This window comes from Crotalus tigris, unplaced genomic scaffold (assembly GCF_016545835.1).
Source record: "Crotalus tigris isolate CLP2741 ecotype Arizona unplaced genomic scaffold, ASM1654583v1 scf7180000017632.1879674, whole genome shotgun sequence".
Classification (NCBI taxonomy): Eukaryota; Metazoa; Chordata; class Lepidosauria; order Squamata; family Viperidae; genus Crotalus; species Crotalus tigris.
The window spans coordinates 1,508,650-1,524,225 of record NW_024096526.1 but is presented as its reverse complement, the minus strand read 5'-3'; the positions used below and the strand labels follow the sequence as shown (position 1 = coordinate 1,524,225).

The following is a 15,576-nucleotide window of genomic DNA, read 5'->3' as shown; positions in this document are numbered from 1 at the left end:
TAATCATCTTTGTTGCTCTTCTCTGTACAATTTCTAGAGTCTCAACATCTTTTTTTACATCATGGTGACCAAAATTGGATGCAGTATTCCAAGTGTAGGCTTACCAAGGCATTATAAAGTGGTATTAACACTTGATGTAATCTTGATTCTATCCCTCTGTTAATGCAGCCTAGAACTGTGTTGGCTTTTTTTGGCAGCTGCAGCACATTATTGGCTCATATTTAAGTGATTGTCCAGTAGGACTCCTATATCCCTCTCATAGTTACTAATATTGAGCCAGGTACCACCTATACTATACCTATCTTCACCCACCAGGAATTCTCAGGAATACACACCATGTATGCCTATTCATTGACAATCAAGTCATGAATCAAAATGGATCTGGTTTTTATCAACAGCAACATGGGCTGAAATTCACCAGCAATTCAACCATAAGGACCCAGGATTGAATCAGCAGCCTAGAAAAAGAGATAGTATTAAACTGCTGGTCTCCCTTCCCTTATAATACCTCTGGAGCACCCCCATGTCCCCCTCAATCTATCACAATCAAAGTTATACTACCTTGACCTCTCCTGATAACACAGTTACCTCCACAATAACCAACCAACCCACACACATGCTACCACCACAATGTACCATATGCAATTACTTAACTAGAATAAAAAATTTACAATCACAAACTTGTTCTTCTTCAGGCAAAGCAACTGTCTACATCAATAAATCAAGTACATATTGTAGCTCTTTCTTCTTGAAAACTCAGGGTGGCTTCTAGGAGGGTTTTACTTATGTTATTCCCTCCAAAGTGCCCCTGAAGTAGTCTGGACTGAAACATTTTGACTGGTCCAGCATCTCTCAGTGAGCTCCATGGACCAGTGGAGCTTTCAATCTATTAATTTTAAATGAAGTCTAAAATGCTTAAACTTGTGTAATGTTTTCAGAATTCTGGACTTATCTATATACTACTGAAACTCTTACTGTCTGCTACCTGTAACTGGATAAAACAATGCATCATAGGGCTACATTTTTAAACCAAGGTACTTCAAATGGGCTAACTTACAGAATGTATCCAAAACCTGGGACCTATAACTTCTATGGAATTGAAAATTGACAAATTTATGGTTGCTTTAATGTTGCTGTACTGCCAAGCTACTGCTCCGAAATTCAGTAGACTGGTCCCACCCTAGGTAGGGACACTAGGTAGCCCATCCTCTCTTTTGACCACTGGAGAGCAGGTGGACTAGTCCTGTCCTAGCCCTCCAGAGACTTGGTAGACCAATCCTACCATTGGCTGCCAGAGAGAGATCAGCTGTAGTCAAGCCATCAGGAAGCTGGAAATTGTTCCTGCTCTCACTGGCTGTTTTTTGCCCTTGCTTATTCTGTTTCTCTGTTTAACCTAAGGAAATATTTGTGAAGTGATGACCCAATAGGTCATGGATTGCTAATTTGATTGTAAACATATTTTCAGGCTGCCTTTTTCCCAGGCAAGAGTCTGTGGTTAGGAAGGGAGAAGAGTTACATTTGACAACCATCAGAGTCCTGAAAACTGAACTGTCATAACTACTCTATTACTGCTGTAATATATTTAATAGTGATTAATGTACTGGTACTGCATTGTGACTACCTTGGAAGGAATAAACACTTGTGGATATTTCCTATTTCAATGCCAAGGGGCTGCCACAAAGAAGAGGGAGTCAAGCTATTTTCCAAGGCGCCTGAAGGCAGGACAAAAAGCAACAGATAGAAACTAATCAAGGCTAGAAGCAACCTAAAACTAAGGAGAAACTTCCTGACAGTAAGAACAATTAACCAGTGGAACAACCTGCCTCCAGAAGCGGTGAATGCTCCAACACTGGAAGTCTTTAAGAAGAGACTGGACAGCCATTTATCTGAAATGGTATAGGGTTTCCTGCCTGAGCAGGGGGTTGGACTAGATGACCTCCAAGGTCCCTTCCAACTTTATTATTATTATTATTATTATTGCTGCTTTGAGTATAATAAACTGAAAATGGAGCATTTCTAAAAACTCACATATGCCCGTTTTCTTCTCTGTTAGCCACATGTATCAACTTGATCCTATAATCTAAAACAATCTAATTGTGCATTCATTTTTTTATATTGTTTCTAAATGCTCTGTTTTATTTATCATCCACAGGGTTGCATCCTATAAATGTGATAAATAAGCAAATAAACAGGGCGAAAATGTGTTTAATTTTGGTTTTTTAAACATGCAGCATCCGATGCTCATCCCTGTGATTTTTGGGGAGGCAATGGACTGATTTGCTACTTGCCCGTCATACTAGACCCAAGAAACCCAAGAAAATGCCACCGCAGCACTCAAGGACTAAAAACAGGTTCCTCAAGAGATGAGCTGTTCCTCCCACAACCTCATTAGTAAGTGATGGTTCCACTGCTGGATATGACCCCCCATCAGCTTATCACCCAACGGCTTGCTGCCTCCCCCACACTGGATGCACAAAATTGCTGCAGACCATTCACGAAGCTGCATTGCTAAGGAAACAGTGAAGAGCCACCCCCTTTCCTCAAGTCCAAGCATTAATTTGCCTCTTGATTCCAGAGAAAAGCAATATGCAAAGACTGCATTTGCCATTTGGAACAAAAACAAAACTAGGAAAATGATGATTAAGGTGTGCTTTAAAAGGGAAGTCCAACCTGCTGTTTTGTTTGTGTGCAAATGTCTTGCAACTGCATCAGGCGGCTTATGACTTTCTGGAGGATTAGGCCAGAATGGAAGCTAGCCTCCTCAGAACATGCATAGCTATTGTCTGGATGGCACTGTCTGCACTTTTAATCTCTTCTTACCAAACACATGTCAAGGTTCTTTCTTTGTTGTCTAGAATTCAACCTGAACTATGTGTACCTAGACTAGAAACATTCAAGCTGAGGAATATGGAACTTTACATCAATCCAAAAATTGGATCACAGTAAAATGCTGGGGGGAGGGGGTAGAGCAGGGGTGGGGCAGGGGAGTGGAGCAGGGGCGGAGCCAGTTTTTGGGCACTCGATCTCTAAAAGGTTTGCCATTACTGTTATACGGTCTCCTGCTTGAGCAGGGAGTAGGACTAGAAAACCTCTAAGGCAAAGGTCCCCAACCTTTTGGGCACCAGGGACCAGTGCCATGGAGAGAGGTTTTTCCGAGGACCGGAGAGTGCGTGGTTTTGCGTGCTGCTTGCATCTCGCGGATGGCTTTGCTCGTTTGTGCGGACCTGTTGCTGGCATGCCATGGCCCGGTACTGGTCCACAGACTGGGGGTTTGGGGACCCCTGCTCTAAGTTACCTTCCAGCTCTATTCTGATTGACCAAACACTCAATTAACTTGTTCAAATTTACATGCTATAAAAACAATGCACTTGGTCATACTTTGTACACAGCTCAAGACATAACACTGAGCCCTTTTAGACAGGTATAAGTTCAACATTTTAATTTAAAATCCCTGGCCAGCTTGGAAGGAAAAAGAGCAAAGCATAAACACATTTAATGAATCCAAGGTGATTATCTATCTATCTGGTAAAAATGATTATCTTAATCACCAAAAGGTTGCCTTGAGACCAGACTTATGGATCCAAAACTACCGCCCTTTTTGACTCTTCCTCCTCTTGAATAGTTTCCATCTGTTTGTTATAAGAATTCTTATAAGAAGTTTTAAAATCTGGTGGCTGAGAGCCTTTCTCTTTTTTTCCTTCCCCATCCCTTTTTCCTTGTGTGTGTAAGGCCAAGAACAAGGACGATATTGTTCAATATTAAATCATAAGCTGTTCCAGGAGCATTTGGGGATCAATCAGAACAAGTTTCCAAATAAGGCTATTTAATATGTCCTGCTTTCTCGTGGATGGAAAAGATTTGAATTCCTGCTCTCAGCGGGAGTTTGGACCCAAGACCCATGTGCCCTTTTCAATTCTGTTATACTGTTTTGTGTAGTGGTTAAAGTGTTGGCCTAGAAAACAGGAGATTGTAAGTTTTAGTCCTGCTTTAGGCATCAAAAAACAGGTAAGTGACTTTGGCCAGTCTAACTCATCTCACAGAGTTGTTGTGGGAAAATAGGAGAAGAAGGAGTATTATGTATATTCACTGCCTTGAGTTATAAAGTAATAAAGCTGGGATAAAAAAACCTAATAACTAAATAAATACTGTTCACATGGGCCCTGTCTTCCTCTACACCAATAATTCAAGCATTGACATAGTGGTACAGCTCTTCTATTTGGGATATGCTACTTCCGTTTTTACATTGTTTTATAAATGTGGATGCTCAGAAATGTTGCTGTAGAAAACATAGTTGGCTGCTCCAACTACTTGGTGTCAAGCCCTCCCGGGCTCGACACACAAAGAAGGGGGGACAGCATGGTGACAGAGGAGGAGAACCAGTACAGGATCCAAGCAGCTCACCGTTCTGGGAAGAGAGCATGAGCGCGGATCCTCCGGCGGCCGTTCTGGGCACTAGAACAGCAAATGGGAGATTTCCGAAGCCATTGGACGCTGTGCATGAGCAGATGAGCTACCGTGCCTGTGCAGAAGGCCAAGCCACCGAACAGCTGACGAGCGGCAAGCCGATGAACAGCTGATGGGCGGTAGCCGAAGATGTAATACCATAGAAGGGCGTCCCAGAGAAGCCTCAGATGTGATTGAGGTTTCCTCTGATTGCTGCCGGGTGCTGGTTGGGAGACAAGAGGGTGGGGTTGTGGTTTGTTGGGTATGGGTGTGGCGGGGTTGTGGCTGATAATTAGGCAGAGGGTGGGGTAGTAATTGCAAGGAGTATTTAAGCAGCGTTGGGAGGCAGTTGCTCCCAGCGCAAACTTTGTAAAGCATAGAGCCTGATTGCTAAGGTCTGTGTTAACGTCATTGCTTTACCTCAAGTAAACTGGAACTTATTAGATCAAGGTGCTTTTGTGTTTTCCTTTTCCTGCAAGAGTCCGGTAGGAAAGCTGACCCTTGGTTTTGCTGGCAAAACACACCAGCAAATACAAAGCAATTAAAAACGACCCCATCAAATAATAAGCCCCTTAACCAAGCTAGAAGCATTGCAACAAATTGAGAATGCAGAAATTAACCTGGCACCTGTCTAGTATCCCACACAACTTGATGCTCAGGACTCACCCTGAAGACGGACATCTGGTTGGTTGTCAAGGTGCCTGTCTTGTCAGAGCAAATGACTGAAGTGCATCCTAGAGTTTCCACAGAGGGGAGGCTCCTGACAATGGCATTCTTTTTGGCCATCCGGCGAGTGCCCAACGCTAGGCAAGTGGTGATAACTGCAGGAAGTCCTTCAGGGATGGCAGCCACTGCCAAAGCCACAGCGATCTTGAAATAGTAAATGGCACCACGAAACCAGGAGCCACCATGCACGGGGTCACTGAAGTGGCTGATGTTGATGACCCAGACTGCAATGCAGACAAGGGAGATGACCTTGGAAAGCTGCTGGCTGAATTCATCCAGCTTCTGTTGCAGAGGGGTCTTCTCAGGCTCTGTGGCCACCATCTGATTCCTGATTTTCCCAATCTCTGTGTACACTCCAGTGGCAATGACAACACCAACAGCTTTGCCTGCAGCAATGTTAGTTCCCTTAGGAAGAGAAAAGAGATTTTAGATGAGGTTTTCTCACTCAGGCCTAAATTCAGCTTGCACACCTTCTGGCAGACCAGGGCTACCTGTGGCCTGACAGCGCCTTTTGAAGGTTTCACACAAAAATAATAGACGAGTAGGTGGAGCCAAGAAAACAGCTAAACTTTTCATTTCCGTGTATATTTCATCAAAATGAAACATAATTATTATGATCTCCCTCCAGTTAAGGCAGGGGTATCAAACTGCCAGTGCGTGGGCTGGATGGGTTCAAACGGAAGCTGCACCCACCCCTTTGCTGGCAATGGCAAAACACTCCCGATACGTTGTGCGATGTCATTGACGTCACAAGTTTGACATGTCTGAGTTAAGGAGACTTCTTAGAATATGGTAACAACATTTAGAGGTCTCTGGGTATTGAAGACATGGATGGACATTATTAAAAACTATATCTTGTATGTAAGGTATTGCAAGAAACAGTATCCTTAAAAGACAATTGAAAATCTCTAAATGAGCAACAATGGAACTCCAGATTTATACCCAATCAGCTCTCAAACTCTTTAAATCAGGGGTCTTCAAACTTGGCCCTTTTATGACTTGTGGATTTCAACTCCCAGAATTCCTCAGCCAGCGTGCCTGGCTGAGGAATTCTGGGAGTTGAACTCCACAAGTCATAAAAGGGCCAAGTTTGAAGACCCCTGCTTTACATTCTCTTTCAGGGCTAATTTCTCAGAAGCATTGAATTTCCTTTTCTCTCAAGGCTTCATATTATCCACTGATGACAGACACTTGTTTACATTTTCTGCCATTTTCCCATTCAGGAGATTACCCCAATTTCAGCTGAGCCCTGATACATTTCAACTTTTAAGAAGTTATAGGTGGCTCTCTGGTCCAGTTTGGGTCCTCTGATATAACCTGACAATGATCAAAAGTATGAAACCAGGAAGACTGGACTATGTTGGAGTATTGGACTAGAACAGTGGTTCTCAACCTTTTTAATGTCACGACCCCCAACCGGTCGTAAGTCAAGGATTAAACCGGTCGTAGGTTGAGGACTAAACCAGTCATAAGTCGAGGACTACCCAACCGGTCGTAAGTTGAGGACTTTCCCTGCCCGGGAGCGCCGCACATGCGTGGTGCCGCCCCCTGTGCCGGCCGAGGCGTAGCTGGCAAGTGGCAGAGACAGAGCAGGCTGACCACCGGTTGGGCCACCAGCTGGCCCAGCCCAAGGGAGGTAAGGCACCCGCTGGAAAAGGGGGAAAAATGGCGGACAGCCTTGCTTGGCGATCCCCGTGAAATGGTCAATCGACCCCAAATGGGGTCGCAACCCATAGGTTGAGAACCGCTGGACTAGAATGATGACCATGGGGCTAAATGTAGCTCTTACATTAACTTCATACTCTATCTACAGGAGAATAGTTCAGACCTTCTATGCATTTGGGTGTACAAGAGGAAGAATGTAACAGATGGAGAAAATAAAAGACAGCATCGGAGAGAAAAGAGGTTACTTACCACCCTACCACATTTGTTTGTCAATGGGTCACATATCTAAATTTCATCTAAGTTCTTTTTGCTCTGTGACCTCACCCACTGCTGGCTTCTGTTTTGCCCACTCTCCAGTTGATCACCACCAGGGCAATGCAATTATTAGCATTAAAAAGGTTGACTGGCCTTCATTTACAGGTAATCCTCGACTTACAACTATAATGGAGTCAGCCCATTACAGTTTTAAGTGATGACAATCATGACCGATCTGATTTTGTGGCCTTTTTATGGCAGTTGTTAAGCAAATCAAGACGGTTGTTAAGTAAATCCATGATCATTAAGCCAATGCTGCAGTCATTAAGCAAACCCATTGCCATGGCGTGTTCTGGTTTTCAGCAAAAATGTCATAAATTGCAGTCACATGACCACAGGATGCTGCAAGCAGTCATAAATGTAGATAGTTGTTGAGTACGCAAAATGCAGTCATGTGATTGCACGGGGGGCAGTTGGAACTTTGGAGTTGGATCATAAATACTTTTTGGAAGATCCATTGTAACTTCAAGTAAGTTGAGAACTAACTGTACTAACTGAACAAGAAGAATTTGCAACAAATTAGACTGCAGTTGCAGGGAAGAGGGAGGGAGGTATTATTTCTCCATAACAAACATCCAATAAACAATATGTAGCACATCAGTTGCAGATTATTTTTGGCTGTGCTGCTTTTTTCTTGGGTTACATCCAAAAACAATGAATCCTATTTACCTATTTATAGCCTAATATAACATTATCTATTTAGGTTTCTACCATTTGTCCATCATACACGGTGATTCCCCAGAGACATGTGGACAGAGAAGCTTCATTCCAGAAGCAGGGCGGGCTTATAAGGTGAGCTGAGGACACTTACAGAAAAAAGCATGTTCTTTTTATCTTGGTTAACAGCCCTTGGGTCTGGAATTGGATCAGTATGTTTAATGACGGAGACAGATTCACCTGCAGAAAGAAGAGAATATTGAAATGCATTTTTCCTTCAAAAGTTAAGGATGAACTGTGTAACAAGACGTATCAAGTTTGGAATGAACTTGAGTTACAAATCACACATACAATCAAATATGCAATTCAATGCTGGATAAGAGGGAGGGCAAGACTAGAAAATGGAAGGACAGATTTTTCCTCATTTCTACTGCTTACGAGGTCAAGGGTAAAGTATCTAGTGTTCACCAGATGCTTTGGACCACAAATCTCACCTGCATCAACAAGCGTGTCACCTAGAGGCCACAAGAATGCCTATGTAACTTTAGGATCCAAGCTGGGTCAGTCACTGACACCAGGGGTTTAATCTTCTGAGTTTTCGGGCTCATGCTGGAACCCATCTTCAGGGAACTTCTCTCTCACCAGAATGGGAGGGACTCATTCTGGTGAGAGAGAAGTTCTCTGAGGAGGGACTCCAGCCCAAGTCCAAAACCACCGACCCAGATTGGATCCTGCAACATTATCCTGGGATATGTTTGTTTACCTTCATTCGTATCTTACTTTAACCTGTGGAAAAGGTTAAATGCAAATGATGATGACATAGTTAGGATTTTACTGCTTTCATTTTAATGTTCATTTATGGCTTTCCAAATTTCACCTCTACCTATGTTCGGAAACACTTCCCCTCTTGTGGAGTAGAACAGCGCCCCCCAAGCTTTGTGCTTGGTGGCCTGGCTGGGGGGGGGGAGAGGGGAACTAGGCTGTGCAAGCAGTGGGCCAGTGCACATGTACGTATGTAGCCCTTGCATGAGTGGTGGGCTGGCACATGCATGCATGCAGCTCTTGCATAAGCAGTACACTGGCGCAAGCAGCATGTTGGCATGGATGCATGCAGCTCCACTTGCATGAGCTATGGGCTAGCATGCAAGTGCCTGCCAGCCCATTGCTCATGCAAGTCGAACTGTGAGTGCGTGCACTCCGGCCAGCCACTCACATGGATCAATTCTGAATAGGCCATGACCCAGTAGTGGGCTGCAGCCCGGGGGTTGGGGATCCCTGGAATAGAATGCCTACCTGTAAGAATAGATTGATCTACCCTCAGTGTTGTGGACTTGATCTCAATTATTCGGATGTCAGCAGGCACTTTGTCACCAACTAAAAGATGAAAAAATAAGGAGACAGTTTGCTATTACAAATGATGTGTGTCTGAAATCCAACATCAGTCATTTACAAAATAATGAGAGATTTATAAAGCAATGTTTAATAGGTATTTTCCATGTTTTGAATTTGATTCCAAAAAGATGCTTCAGAGAATATGGAGATGTGACTGTAGCATCTGTTTACAACTCTTCTGTAAGTTTCCTTTTGCTTCTTTCCTTAGGAGATAGGAATCACTACACCACTGCAATCCCAAGAAATGATGCAGCTGCTTTAAAGAGCTGCAGACAAATACTATATCACATTCCCATGCACTCAGAATTTGAAGCACTCCAATGTTTCCTGCAAAACGGGACATATATGTTCCAATAGGTTTGTTTTCCTTAAAGGTAAATATGTGGACAGTGGAAATTTGGATTAGGAACAGATCTGATAGGGACAAAAACTTTACTTTTTAAAAAAAAATATCATTGCATACCACGTGGGATGGCATTTCTTTTCCAAATTAACCTTTCTGCAGTTATTTTTAAATATTTTTGTGTCAGAAATAGAACTGCAAACTATTACCATATCCATTCGCAATTATTCAATTTTTCTAAATGAGAGGAAATACTTTTCATTACTTAGAGATGGGGTAGCATTGGCCATATATTATTTTTTTCCCTAAGCTCTTTGATATTTTTTTTTAATTTGACTACTGCCACAAGTGGTTGCAACAGTAATTGGGTTAACGGTCTTGCAAGATTCTATATTATTCTTCCTTGGCACTGAAACTAGAAAATGGTGGCTTCACAAAATTTAGATTCAGAAAATTCTAATCTGGGATAAGAAAGAAAAAATCACAAACTTTTCTTTCAGGGAAAAAAAGGGTCTTCTGAAAAAGTTTAGCTCATTTCTATTTCAAATAATATTTTGCTTTTACTTTATCGTAAAGCAGGTATTCCACACATCTCTTCTCCTGTGATGGAATGTTGTTCATATTTCCAGGAGGGAGGGAATGAATTCCAGAGGAGCAAGAGATAACACTGTTTCTGTGACACTGAAATCAGCTCTTTATTTGAGTGCATTGTTAGAATAATGACATATTCTTGCCTCCATCCCTTTTGGTTTTGCTTTTTATTTTAGATTCTAAATCCTTTAAAATAAATATCTGTCATATCCTTTATAAAACACACAAACAATACAATATTAATAAATCATCTTCATCATTAATGTATCCAACACTAGCAAATATTCTTGAAGTTGATTTTTATAAGTTTTAGTATTGGGAGTGGCTCTTATGATTATTCTTTTAGTTTGCCAATTACTTTGAATGACTCTTTTTCAGTAAAAAGATGATGTCCATATGGGAAACAACCCAAAAGCCAGAACAAAAAAACAAAAACAACATGGCATCTTTTTAAAAGGCTACAAATTTATTTGTTAAGGCATGGATGTAAGCTCATGAAAGCTTATTCCACGGCGGCTACAAGAAGATTTGTTATGTTTGCTGCCACAGATTAGCATAGGTAAACTTCTCAGAGAAAGAAAAGTTCCCAATGACTAATAAACCTTTATTATAGCATAAGTAAATTACAGCTGCTGACATTTGACTGCAAATAAGCAGAAGACATACTGTGTTTTCCCAAAAGTAAGCCCTATTCCAAAAATAAGCCCTAGTTTTGGAGCGAGGCACACACCTAAAAATCAAACTAAGGCAGGGGTGGGGGTGTGGAGCTGCCCCACCCTCCTCGCACCTACTTACCTTGCAGCCAGACCTCTCCTTGCCAGCCCACTTCTTCTTCTGAGGCCTCTTCTGCAGCCAGGCCTGCATTTCTCAGTCACAGGGCTTTCCGGAAGGCCTGTGAAGCCAAGAACCAAGCTATGGATTCAATCAGTAGCTGGGTTCTGCAACACCTCAGCAGAATCCATAGCTCGGTACTCGGCTGCTTAGGCCTTCTGGAAAGGCTTGATTGCAAAATGCAGACCCGAATGCAGCTGCAGAACTTCGGCCCCAGAAGAAGTGGACCGGCTGAGTGGGGCTGTTGGTGGCAGAGATGAGGTAAGGCCTATCCCGAAAATAAGATCTGGTGCCTCTTTTGGAGGCAAAAAAAAAAAAAAAAAGACCCAGTCTTATTTTTGGGGAAACACGGTATTTCCATCTGGATCTTATAAGAACATAGATCAACATGACACATACAAGGCAAGCCAATGGCTGAGATTGTACCTGCTACCTCCACAATATCTCCTGGGACGATGTCTCGAGCTCGGATCCGCTGCACTCCGTTCCTGTCTGCTCTGATCACCTTCCCCATTTCTGGTTCATATTCTTTTAGGGCCTCAATTGCACTCTCAGCATTCCGCTCCTGCCCCAAAAAAAAGGGGGGGGGGCTTTTTAAAATTGTAACTTTTCCAACATAGAAGTCCCTGAACAATCTGAATATCTCAGGGGAGAATGTTTTTCCAGTTGAGATTAAACTAAAAGATCTACCCCATCCAGATACAGATGTATCCACCACACACAGGGTCTTTCTGGTAAACTGCCCAGGAGTGCTGCTGTATATCTTGCTTTGCAACCCTATGGAATAGCATTGTGATGCTATTCTGCAGGTTAAAAATATGCACTTAGTGGGTTGGATTGTTGAACCAGGTTCATATTGTTCATATTGTTTCATATTGGATTATTTTGATAATTCTTTTCTTTTAAATGACTATTTTGGAAACATTATCATATGTGTATTTGGAACAAATTTGTCCTCAACTGCCTTCTTTAAAAAGTTGCCCCAGCTATTTTTGTAACCTCTTTTACTTTCAAAAATATATTTCTAGCCAATGTCAATTTGGCATGTGTTCAATCAAAATTGCATTCTCTTCTATGTTTGTATCAATTTGTGAGGAGCGATGGTGGTATGCAAGGCTGGAGCTGAAAATGATCTTTGTTTTTAAATTAACTCCCTAAACTGGATTAATATCTAGACCAACATTTATTTTTCAGACTGCAACATCCAAAACAGTACATGGGATCTCTTAGCTTATGCACAGAGCTATGCAAAGGAAGTTGGTGTAAAAATAAATACAAATCTGTGTGCATGTCTTTTTAAAATGCAGAATTATGCAGGAACTGTATAGAAAAGACGAATGATTTATTTGAAGGGCTGTCATAAAGAGGAGGAGGTCAACCTATTCTCCAAAGCACCTGAGGGCAGGACATGAAGTAATGAATGGAAACTTTTTAAGGAGAAATCCAACATAGAATGGAGGAGAAATTTCTTGTCAGTGAGAACAATTAATCAGTGGAGTGGCTTGTCTCCAGAAGTTGTGGGTACTCCGTTACTGGAGATTTTTAAGAAGGGATTGGATAGCCATTTGTCCAGAATAGGGTCTTCTGTGTGAGTAGGGGGTTGGATTAGAAGACCTCCAAGGTCCCTTCCACCTCTGTTATTTTATATTCCATTCTGTATTGTTATAGGTGTGAGATTACAAGGAGGCAGATTCATTAACCCCCATTTACTGATAAATGAAAGGCTCCAATAAATATTCTATTTTATAAAAGGAAGTTAACCTTACATTTAATACAACCCTCCCCAATAGGAGGAACAATTAGGAGAAAATAGATATGTGACTAAAGTTCTATGAAACACCCCACCTTTTTCCTTTTGTCAACATATGGTGCTCACCTCCAGCTGAAACCTGGAGATTTCCCCCCTCAAATAAACACATCCAGGCAATACACCTTATTCAGTGGAAACTAGAGCAGAATGCATCACACCATTCTAATGCAAATATCACCCCTTTTCTTAATGAAAGTAATATCCTATAGTGTGGAGTTTGTATCATGACAGCATGATGCTACTCCCATCATTCTAATAAGAGCAGGAAGTTTCTGGGGATACCCAGAAGTCATATAACTGAATTCAAAATTCCTGATTAAAATTAATTGCCTGTAAAATAAAGAATTTCCTTGATGTAATTAAGTGATTCCTATTTATATGTATGGATCATATTCTTGCACTCATATGTACACACACCAGCAGAAATAGAAAGGAGAGGGAGAGAGAGGAAGAGAAGAAAAAGGAGAAGGAATTACACAGATGGTATAAATGAAAGGAGTAGGGGAAGGAGAAAGGGGAGAGTAGAGTAGAGTAGAGTAGAGTAGAACAGAGCAGAGTAGAGCAGAGCCATCTGGATGGAGATTTAGAGGCAGGGAAAATAAAAGAAAATCAAATAAACTTGTTTAATCATTACAAAACAATCACTAAGAAGGAAGTTGGCCAATTTTCAAAGGATTCCATGCTTTCCTTCAGATATCTTTAGCCATTCTCACCAACTGACTGTTAATTTCTTTTGAAAAGCAACTTCTATGATAAATGGGGGGTGAGGGAGATTTTTTTCTCTCCATTTGGCAGATACTATTGGAAAAAAATATGTGAAACTGACACAGACTGGATTCAGACTTGCAGTTATATCAACTCCTAAAACACACCTGAAGCTGACGTGAATTGGCTATAACTTGCTTCCTCTCTCCCACCCGAAGACACATCAAAGCAGGTAGGTGACCAGCCCGTTAACATACCTGCCAAACTCCTACCACTGCATTGGCTATGAGGATCATAATAATCACAACAGGCTCCACAAAGGCTGTGGTAGTTTCTTCTCCTTCCTCAAACCAGGCCAGAATCTGCAGAGGAAAGGAAAAGGAAGGAACAGGGAGGAGATGAGGAGGGGACATTTTAGACAACCATCTCAAAAAACAAACAAGATGAAAAGCAGTCATGGCTGAGGGCTTCATTCCAGCCAAAAGGAGAACTGACTAAAACAAATTTCAGAAGTTTTTTTTTAAGATGTTAATCATTATCAAGTTTGTTTGAGAAGACAGAACATCTCCTCCTACGATGAGGAGGGGATGCTTAAATATATACATCCATACATATGGAGCAGTGCAGTAGGAAAACAAACTTGTGTTGCCTGTGAAAGAGGTGCAACTTTTAAAGTTACCTGCTGTTCTACTTAAAAAAGGTGTGATTTTGCTTGTAGTTATTTTTGAAACACAGAAAGATTAGCTTATACTTTAAATCTATCATCTTGAATTTTCATATGAATCAGACTGAATAACTTCATAGAAGTTTCCAATCCCCTTTCTTCCCCCAATCTCAAAGACACCTTCAATCCCTAAATGCCACTCTAGATGTCAAAGGAGAAGGGTGGTGAGGAATAGCGTGGGAAGGGACCTGTCACAAATTAGGATTCTAAATTAAATTAATTGAAGTTGGTTCCTGGAACAAGTTTTCAGCCTTTTCTTTCCCTAGCAGCTCTACTGCACCTCATTTTGATTTTTCAGGACAGCCTTTTTCATATTACCAAAACAGAAGCTGGATCTGAAAGGGCCACCAAGGCCATACTAAATACATAAATACATAAAGTATTTCTGAGAAACAACTCTGAAGACTTTCATTAAAGACAAGTCTACAACTTCATTTGGTAATTAGTTCTACTGTTAAAATGCACATGCTATTTGGGAAATTTTACTAATGTCCAACCAGAGTCTGCTTTCTTGTTTTTTAAGCATCTTAAGTCTCACATGCTGGGGAGCCAAGGAAACCTTGTGGACTTCTTCTTCTATACCACATCCTTTCAAGTGTTTGAGAAATGTTATCTTGTCCTTGTACAATCTTCTCTTTTAAATATACCCCTTAATTGCTCCCTAGAGTATGCCATTCCCAATCCCACAGTGATGCTCAGTGCCCACAGAACAGTTTAATTCAGAGGTTCAGAGTCACTGAATTCAGAGATTTAATTGCCACTGTCAACCCTTTGAGATAGTCCAGACAGCAAAACCAAAACCATGAGTACTAATACTACCTTTATTATAAAGTTAAAGTAATAGGTTCTTGCAAATCTGAAACGCTTGAAACACTTCTCCCCCCTTCCCAGCTTTTATATTCCAGAGAATTATGGAGGGTTCCTTTTGAGATTTCCACCCTACTCTTGTTTTGAATTCAAATCATGCTGGCTGGGAAATCCTGAGACTTGAATCCACACATCTTAAAAATGCCAAGCTTGAAAAATACTGGCTTAAGAGTTTTGATAATAAAAACAACAAGAAAAATATTCTGTCAGTATTAACTACAATTTAAGATACAGGTAGTCCTTGATTTACCACTATTCTTTCAGTGACTTTTCAAAGCTGTAATGGTGCTGAAAAAAATGACTTACAATCAGTCTTTGGTCTTAAGACCATTGTAGCATCTCTACAATCATATAACTATGATTTGGGTGCTTGGTAACCAACATGTATTTACAATGGTTGTAGCATTGCAGGATCACATAACTGCCATTTGTGGACTTCCTAAGCACGCTTCCAAAAAGCAAAGTCAATGGGGAAACTGGATTTGCTTAATAAATTGCACCAAAAAA

At 41.3% G+C, this 15,576-nt stretch overlaps 1 protein-coding gene across 1 annotated transcript in view; it reads right to left on the bottom strand.

Moving 5' to 3' along the window:
* ATP2A3 (ATPase sarcoplasmic/endoplasmic reticulum Ca2+ transporting 3) overlaps positions 1 to 15,576 on the bottom strand; it is a 137,705-nt gene that overhangs the window by 39,641 nt on the left and 82,488 nt on the right. Inside the window, exons 4-8 of the mRNA XM_039334653.1 lie at positions 13,736 to 13,840; positions 11,390 to 11,528; positions 9,100 to 9,180; positions 7,961 to 8,046; positions 5,110 to 5,574 (exon numbers count right to left, since the gene is read on the bottom strand). Coding sequence (XP_039190587.1) covers positions 5,110 to 5,574; positions 7,961 to 8,046; positions 9,100 to 9,180; positions 11,390 to 11,528; positions 13,736 to 13,840 — 876 coding nt within the window. The remainder of the gene's footprint in view (positions 1 to 5,109; positions 5,575 to 7,960; positions 8,047 to 9,099; positions 9,181 to 11,389; positions 11,529 to 13,735; positions 13,841 to 15,576) is intronic.